Genomic DNA, 9,159 nt, shown 5'->3' with positions numbered 1-9,159 from the left:
CCAAAGACCAGGGTCTGCCCTCCCTTTCAATAGATGGCAGTGTGCTTTTTGCACAAGTTCAGGGCTAATCCATTAGGACATGTGAAGGTAGCAAAGCCCCTAAGCTGCTCAGTTGCCATCGTCATACAGGGCTAACAGACTTAGATCTGTGAATGGTGTACTTGTCTTCCATTGGATGTTCTGAAGTAAACTGATGCCCAACAATGTTTAAATGTAAGTAAATCTGCCATGATTAGCCAACTTATTTTGCTGAGTAGATGCTACCTAACATTCACAGTTCTGTTCCTTGCAGTTGTATAGTCAATACTCATGGGTTATAATGGCTATTAAAGAAAGTATACATCAACAAAATAATGAACAATGACTAAAACTTTTGATTACTGTTGGCTAGTAATGTAATATTAGAGCATTATGCTGAGATGCTGTCTCCCTCTAGTGTCAAATATGACTCACTATAACAAGTGTCAAACTTAGCCTGGCAATACCTAAACTTTATTACAGTCCTTACAGACCTTCAAAATGATTTTATTTATATTCCTGCTTGGTTTGATATCAATTAAAGAATTTGTTTCTGGAATTGTTACACAAGTATTATTGCACTTAATGTCTAGTAATATTTCCTCACATTAGAATTGCATTATGGAGGTCTGTAGTCACTAACACTGCTACAAAAGTCTACAAAAGCTCATAAATGCTTATAAATGCTAACAAACATAAATTAGTAAAGTAATTTATGAATATTATTGAAGATTATGGGATACATCAAAATTAGGGTTAACATAAACTGCTTAATAATTTATGATTTCTAGCAGTGTTGCACAGCTCCAGTCCTGTGAGTGTCCAACACAATTTGGAGGTTTCCCCACTCAAACACATCCACTGGACCATGGCAATTAACAGATAAGTCTAATCAGGTGTGTTTGAGCAGTTAAATAACCAAACTGTGCTGGACACCCGCCGACCAGGAGTTTCCTCCCCTTGATTTATAGTAATTATAAACCATGTATTGATAAATGCATTTACTAATATCTGTTGCAGTGATAATTATTTGTTGGAAATGGTTATCAGCATGCTAATTATTGATGACCATTGTAAATAGTTACCAGGCCACTAGCTAAAGGCTTTCTAATGACCTACTACAAGACATTAACATGGTATCACAAACATAAAAATAGTAAAAGCAGCTCTATTGTAGTCAGTGTACACTGCAGAAGGGCAAAAGTCGATTTGAAGTGTATTTGAAGTTTGAATTGATGCATTATTTAATTCAAATTAAAGTACTGGGCTGTTTGGCCCAGCATTTAGCACAGACAGGTTTTCTCAATATGTGATGAATACATTTACAAAGGAAGCAGATCAGAGCGTGTCAGATACGAGGCGTAGATCTGTGTTTGTACAGGATGTGGTGTGTAGCACTACTTTATCAGAACGCACAGTCTGCAGTTTGAGCCAGTTAGGACTGATATCCCCTCCAAAGCACTGACAAGCAATGCCGCTCTTCACGGGTAAGGACACTATGCTTTCATATGGTTTTTAAAAATATTCTTTTTGCTTACATGTAAAACTGTACACCTAATAAAAATGTGCATCGTGTGGACATTTTATATACACATAGTCATATGCAAAAGGTTGAACACTGCAGGTCAAACATGATTCTCTAAGCGAAAATAAGTACATACACTCTGCAGAGAACAAAACAAAAATGGCATTTGGCATTTCTCTGCACATTTAAAAGCACAATTCCTTTTTAAATGCTGAATTTGACCTACTGTAAAAAATAACATGTAATTTTATATATATATATATATATATATAATATATATATATTTATAGCAGAAATGATTGGAAAAGAGAAATGATGTGGGTGTTATGTAAAACTATTAGCTTGACTATAAAAAATAGAACACAGAAAACAGGGACAACACTTCAGGGCTACACTGTCAGCCAGCGTAGTGTTTTGATGTAGGCCTCTAGTGGTCTCATGCTAGCTCATGAGGATGTGGCTTGTTCTTTTTTCTTTTGTTGATGTCTGCAGAGAAAACTGCAGTCCCCCAAACATCCCCTACACAAACGAAACAAGACAAATAAAACATGATGCAGTGATGCTGCTTGTGGATACAGGTCTCTACATCAGTCTGTAATGTAGTTTGATTCAGAATTTACATGTGCTTTTGATGACCATGGTTCTGAAATCTGATTAGCTGGGCAAAGTTTTAAACTGTTCTATTTGATATGCCCACATATGTCTGCACAGACTGGTGAATCTGTATGAGTGCGGTGAGGTATTTATTCTATATTAGTGCAGTGAGCATTTTTTGTAAATGATAACCATAACTTGCTGTTACAGAATTACATTACTTGGCAGAAGAATTGTGTATTGCAATTATTATTAATAATCAATTACGTTTTTGAGAATGTAATGCTTGTTAGCACACTGCATTTTATTACAATGAAATTTTACTTTTATTACAATTAAAAAGTTATTACAAAAATATGAAAACTCCTACTAAAAAGGCTTCTATTTTGCATTCATTTGTTATTTAATACAAAGTCTTTCATGAACTCCACAGGTTTGTGCAAATGTCTGTGACAAGTAGATCAAATGCACCTGAGATTTGCTAAATAGAAGGGACTCAGACCTTTTTGTACAAAGGTCTTGGCATGGTCATTGTCACAAAATTGCTTACCTTTGAATAGAGACCAAGAAATAGTCCAGCGTCTGAATCTTTATTCTTCATTTTACTTGATTGGTGAAACCTTTTTCATTTTTTCAAAATATTACAATATCTGTTGTTTATTTCCAGATTTAAATGACAGAAAATCACAGATTTTACATGCGTTCTCAGACTTTTGTACCCCACTGTATATCATACAATGCTTTTATACGAGCAAGTCATGACAACTAATGCATGGCCTCTTGTGGCATATTGCCTTAGTTCTGCAGTAATTAAAGGTCCTTCTATTCACTCTCTCTTTTTAGTGTTTGCCTGTTTGTGCCTGGTGATACCAGCAGGTGAGTCCTGGCATTAATTTTTTGTGTTTCTGTTACATAACTTGGATCTCTTTATGTGGAAACAACAGTGTTATATAATACTAACATTCTGGAGAGCAGAGCTGCTCAAAACTATGTATACTCAGTCGAGTCATTCATTCCTAATTCCTCTCATTTGGCTATTTACTGTTGCACATATTTATTTAAAGGAAATCAATACTTTGATAGCTCTTTGACTGGAAGTTCAAGTGTTTTTGCTAGCTACTTTGGCTTCTGCTTTCACTTGAGTGTGGTTTTATGGCCAGTCTACCCACTTCTGCTGCTGTGTGTATGAAAAAAGTATTATGCAGCACATTCAGTGAGCAAGTGCTTCTGTTAACAAAGTGTCTTAGCTCAGACCTACTGATATAGGATTGGATACACTCTTATACACATGCGTCATGTAGTACAGGGAAGCCTGATCCTAGGTCAGCTAATGGTTTTCATGAATACAAATCCAATGTTAGATTATCCCTGGATGATTAACATTATTAATCGGATGTATTCCTGTTCCTTATAAGGTGTGTCTGCTCAGAGTGACTACAGCGTGGCGTGTTATGTGGACGTATCCACACAGCGCCTGTTCCACCACATCAGCCCCTCCATTTGCACACATGTTATCTCCTCCTCTGCTTACCTCGGTGATGACTCCAGCTTCAAAACCACGTCCCAGGATGGAGATACTGGTTGCACCTCACTGAAAAAACTGAAAGAAAGGTCTGCCCTGCCTATTTTTCATTCTTTAACAATTTGTACTTGTTTGAACTGCCTTAAAAGTAATGGTTGCACCATCCTATTTTTCTTTTCCAGTACTGAAACCGCTCATTCTGATAACAAACTGCTGCTTTTTATTTATTTGTTTAAAAGCTATTATTTTGAACTGAAACAGTTCACTTAACAGAATGGTTTGGTGAAATTAACATACCCACTAATATAATATAATACTAAGTTAGCTTTTTCTTTGTTGCTCTAATGTTGACATGTACCTTCATGATCTTCTTTATTATTTTTTTATTTTGTACCACAAACAATTCTGCAATATTTCAGTCTAGATTTGTCACAGCATCTGAATGCATTTTCGGCTCGTATTTGCCTTGTACCAACTCTGGGTATCGAATCATTGCCATCTCTTTGAAAAAGATATAACAAATTGAATACAATAAAACTAACACTGCATGACTTTCTGCAGGAACCCATCTCTGAAGACTTTGCTTGGTGTGGAGGTCAAACAGTCAAGGTATTTAGAATACAGATCTTCGGAGATGGAGCTCTCTTGTCACTTTCAAACATTAATCTAGAGGCAATTGTTTCTCTGTAGGTTAGAGATTCTGACCCAAAATCAGGCTAATCTGGATAACTTCATTGATTCCACCCTGAAGTATCTGAAGGAGAAAAATTATTATGATGGACTAGAGTTGACATGGGTGGAGAAGACTGCTTCTGATGAACCTCTCAAGACCACTGAGACTCTAAGAAATTTACTTAAGGCAAGAAGTGATTTCTTCAGATTATAATGAGTTAAAAGTAAAATCAACTACATTTTCTACATAAATAAATATTCATTTATATTTCTGTGGCAGGAACTGAAGGGATGGATTGAAGAAGATGCTGACCTCTATAACAAATCTATACTTGTTTCTGTGACTCTTCCGGACCACAGTGACCAAATTAGCACCCACAGTGGTGCAGAAACACTGTCACAGTAAGTGCAGTGCATTCTGGGAAGTGTGTTATTTTTCATTACTTATAATAGATCATCTCACACTGTTACATTTAGAAGTAATTTACAAAATACAAGGTTGCTACAGAAGTTTTTTATTATTCAACTGAGGAATATTTTTCAGGTGAAGCAAACTCTCTGGATTTTAAAATTAGCATAACATTGCACTGAATCCAGTTAAACATGAACGATTATATGTAATAAAACCTGCAGTTGATCAGGGTTCTTAAAGTACTGAAGATAACCATGCTTTGCTCAGTAAGTATGTTGTGATTTAGTTTACCATGATATTTGTAAACATTGTTATAATGTCCAGTCCAATTGCACTCTACATTTGGCATATTTTTGTTTTTTGTTTTAGGTATGTGGACTTTATCTCCGTGCTGCCAGCTAATCTTAAGGATGAGCCCGAAATGGTATGCCCAGTAGTTTGTTTAACATTTTTACTGTTTTGGGGCCATTTTTATTTATTAAAAATGTCTTTCCAGCTGAATCTCTAAATCTGAGAACTTTAATATGATTGATGTTACTCTCTTTCCACATAGGAGAGGGCAGTCAAGTACTGGCAGGAGCAAGGGGTGGAACCCAAGAAGCTTGTCTTGGCTCTGCCTGCATTCTTACGGAGGTCTCGAAGAAGAGCGCATGGGAGACATCCAGAGACTGTAGATCTAAATCCGGAGAAGGTAGAGCAGCCCTATGGTCCTGGGCTGATGATTGCCAAGCAGGTAATCTAGATGGACACTGGATGGCTTATAGAAGAATTAAGCGAGGTGATTCAAAGTGGACTGTTTTGTCTTACTCATCATGGTGAATTTGTGCTGTTTCCCATCAGGTCTGCCAGGCCATTAAGAGCGGACAAACCGAGTTAAAGATTATAACACAACTTGAGAGCGCTCAAACCCTTAGAGAAGAGGTGAGTTTAGGACACTTCTTGTGGAATCTTAATAATTCTAGCTTTATTCATGCAGACAGACTGTATGAATGTAAAACACTGGTTTTCAAACCTACAGCTATTACATTTCAAACAGGCATCAAAATACCAATATAGTCTGTCAAGGGGGGGAGGGGCAAACAATGTAATGAAAATAGGTTGCTAAATAAACTTTGCCTATGTTTTCAGGTACCATATAGTCATTATATGTAAAGGTTTGTAAATAGATATTATTAATATATATTATTGACAGAATACTGTCCTGTGTTTTCTGATACTTAAGTAATACATAAGTAAAAAAATGGCAGAGCAGGTCAGTGCTTCATATTTGGATTCTGTCACATTAACTGCACATTTAGGGTCAGTTTTCTAGATAGGTAATAAAGGGGAAATCCACAGATTTTCCTACATCTCTGCATAATTCAGTCGTTGAGAGATAAGTAAAGTCATTCAGAGTTATTTGATGTGAATTGTTTTGGTTACAGAGGAACATCCTGACTTAGATTTCTTTACAGTGGTGGTAATAGGAACCATCAATAGGTCATGATGTCCACAACGCAAATACAGCCCTTTTATTTACTGTCCAAAACCACCAATGAACCAACATGTGTCTTAGTGGTAAAACTGAACAATAGAAAAAATATACTTTCCTTGTGGACTGTTTTGCCATAGAACACCCTGCATGTGCATGTGTATTAAAAAAAAAACACATCTCAGGTCAAAACCTTTGTAAAACACACTCTCAGACATCAGGTTGGTTATTCAAAACCATTAATGTAACACCTCAATCCTATCTTGTTACATTTCTCTAAAATGTCACATATTCCACTCTAATTGACCTTGTTTACATCTTTATAACTTTAATATACAGAAATTTAGAAAAGTAAAATTTTAAGCCTAGTTCTGGACTACACAGTTCCTGAATGGGGGGGGGGGGGGTCCTCTATTGTAAGGAAAATGCACTCTGGGACTAGGCTTCATACCCTCATCCCATGTCTTCACTTGCACGTCTACCCTCACTTGCAATGAGAACGTAATATCACTGGTAAGGGGGAATTGATGAAAAACATATGTCATAAATAATGCAGGCTTTGTACCTTTTTATTTTAGTCTACAGACCAAAAATTTACTGTGTCATTCTAAAAAATGTGGTGGACATATTCTCTTGTCACTTCCTTGGGTTTTGCACAAGGCTAGATATAAATAATAATAGCCTAATAATAGTTCTGTAATTACACATACAATTAAATATCACATATTGTACGCAGTAGCAAAATGCTAACAAACTTGCAGAAATGTAACAGCTTACTAACTGCATGTAGCTTTGAGAGCTATATTACATTGTCAGGAAGTAAGCACAAATTTCTTTAACGTATCTAAACTACACTAACATGATAAAAAAAGCAACATTTTAATATGGCGTCAAGTGCCCTATCATTTAAACACGTGAGTTGATCTAGAGGTCTTTTTGGAGGTCATTTTTTAGCGGGGACAGCTATGCAGAATAATTTAATTGTATGACAAAGCGAGCTGACCCATACTGTGACCATATATTCACAGGTGTCTTGGCTGCTGCAGAAGGGGTTTGGTGGTGTTGGAGTTGTCGTGTTAGATATTGGCAATTTCGTTAACACCATATGCCTCAACTGCACTGAGACTGAAAATGCGATTCTTGAGTCCAAGGTGATTTCTGGGTCTCCTCATCATCCTCACTCTCACAGTCATGGCCCCCGTTCCGGTCATGGCCATCATCATGGTCACCATCATCATCATCATCATGATCGAGATGGCAGAGCATCTCACAGCCATGTGCAATCTAGCCGGGATGACCAGTCATTTGACAGCAATGATACTGGTTATCGTCGTGGACCCCACCACCATGGCCATTTTCACCGTGGTCATGGTCAACATGGCCACTTTCACCGTGGTCATGGTCACCATGGTCATGGTCACCATGGTCGTGGCCAGCATGGAGACCCTGAGCATGAAGGCCGTTCTCATCATGATCATCACTCATCAGCTTAGAGATGAAAACAGATGAAAAGTATGCTATGGTATGTTATGGCCAGTGCCACTTTGTTAATTTTGCTCAAAAAGCACCCCCTGAATGTAATGATTCCTCCTAGTAATAAGAAAACTTCTACTACACAGAGACAATTAGCTACATTTTGCTTATTGTGTAAATAGCATTGTCTGTTCATGCTTGCACAAAACATCTACTATTACTTTGTAGTGCAGATATAAATTTGTTTGTTTTTCAGATTGCTTAATTATGAATCAATACTGTATTGTAAAATAAAATATAGCTAAGACTGTCTGAAGCATCTGAAACTCATTACTTTTGTCTATCAAGTTTAAAATTGAATTTGAAATGCTGATAGAATTCAAGGAAAATTTTAACAAACATTTTATCTTATTCAGTCAGTGTAGCAGGTGCAGTTGTGTGTGTGTGTATAATCCAGCAGAACAGAGGAACAGAACTACTGAAGAATTACTGAACAACCCTTAAAGAACCATCTTTGTAAGAGTGTAAAGAAGGAGAATGTCAAAGGAAAATAATTGGAAAAAAAAACAGGGGTTTCCAAAATTGGGGTTAAAATCTACTATAACTTGTAATATGACTCCTAACAACCACTGTAAGACCTGGTAGACACCAAAACTGCCCCCATTAGATAAACAGCACTTAAAGCTTTCCTCTTTGAGAGGAAAGATCTAAAAAATCTGCTTCACATCTGAAAAAATCCACAAGTACTTCTGTCCATCCTTCCACTGTGAGTAGACAACTCAACACTATGGGTCTGAAAACATGTGTAGCTGTTAAGAAGCCCTTAGTGAAAAGAAAATAGACAAAAAAGGAGTGAAATTTTCTCATCAAACAAAGAAGCTGGTTGTGTTCTTAGAACATTGGGCTGGATTGTCAAAAAGAAGTGAAGAGTGTGTGGCAAGTAAAGGGTGTTTTCAGCACAGCACAGCCTGTTATGACTACTGGTAATTGTAATATTACAGTTATATTACTGAACAAAAATTTGTCATGACAACTCATGACAGCATATGTATGTGCTGTTACATAATTATGGCTTTGTTAATGTCATTGTTATTTTGCAAGTAAAGTGCTGCCCATATGTAGGACCCTATGTCCTGACATTGTATAAAAACAAACCTGTGTGTTACATGGGCATGGTCAATGTGTGCAGTTGCACCTGAGCTCATTTCCCCTGCCTAATCAAAGGAAAACTAATTCTGGGACACTAATTATAATTCCACAAAAAACACACCTCTGAACACCAGTGGACAGACTGCACATAATATTCAGATTGGATGTGTGTGTGCAGGAGCAGCAGGTGCAAAGCCAGCTTCACCCAGTGGCTCTTAGCTTGGCTATGCTTAATGCATGAGTAGATTTATGAGGCTATTACTTAGTCATCCTAAGATAGTCCACACACACACACCAACGCGCACACACACCTGGTCCTCTGG

At 37.1% G+C, this 9,159-nt stretch overlaps 1 protein-coding gene across 2 annotated transcripts; it reads left to right on the top strand.

Moving 5' to 3' along the window:
• The first annotated feature begins 117 nt into the window (after window positions 1–117).
• On the top strand, window positions 118–8,006 carry hrct1 (histidine rich carboxyl terminus 1). Of its 2 annotated transcripts, none has more exons than XM_017694223.1 (10): window positions 118–213; window positions 2,981–3,013; window positions 3,553–3,748; window positions 4,221–4,268; window positions 4,350–4,518; window positions 4,612–4,733; window positions 5,113–5,167; window positions 5,297–5,476; window positions 5,584–5,664; window positions 7,243–8,006. In XM_017694223.1, the coding sequence occupies exons 1-10, from the start codon at window positions 204–206 to the stop codon at window positions 7,705–7,707; spliced, it is 1,359 nt and encodes a 452-aa protein (XP_017549712.1). In that variant the 5' UTR covers window positions 118–203; the 3' UTR covers window positions 7,708–8,006. The 2 variants fall into 2 exon arrangements, with proteins under 2 accessions (XP_017549712.1, XP_017549711.1); XM_017694222.2 differs by lacking the exon at window positions 118–213 and adding an exon at window positions 1,419–1,505.
• The last annotated feature ends 1,153 nt before the right edge of the window (window positions 8,007–9,159 follow it).

Source organism: Pygocentrus nattereri, chromosome 9 (assembly GCF_015220715.1).
Source record: "Pygocentrus nattereri isolate fPygNat1 chromosome 9, fPygNat1.pri, whole genome shotgun sequence".
NCBI classification, from domain to species: domain Eukaryota; kingdom Metazoa; phylum Chordata; class Actinopteri; order Characiformes; family Serrasalmidae; genus Pygocentrus; species Pygocentrus nattereri.
The sequence above is the reverse complement of the archived record's forward strand: the minus strand, read 5'-3'. Positions and strand labels throughout refer to the sequence as shown.

Coding starts and splice junctions, on each gene's coding strand:
- hrct1 (XM_017694222.2), top strand. Junction 3,749..4,220: donor CTGAAAAAACTGAAAGAAAG/GTCTGCCCTGCC, acceptor GACTTTCTGCAG/GAACCCATCTCTGAAGACTT. Junction 5,665..7,242: donor CTCAAACCCTTAGAGAAGAG/GTGAGTTTAGGA, acceptor ATATATTCACAG/GTGTCTTGGCTGCTGCAGAA.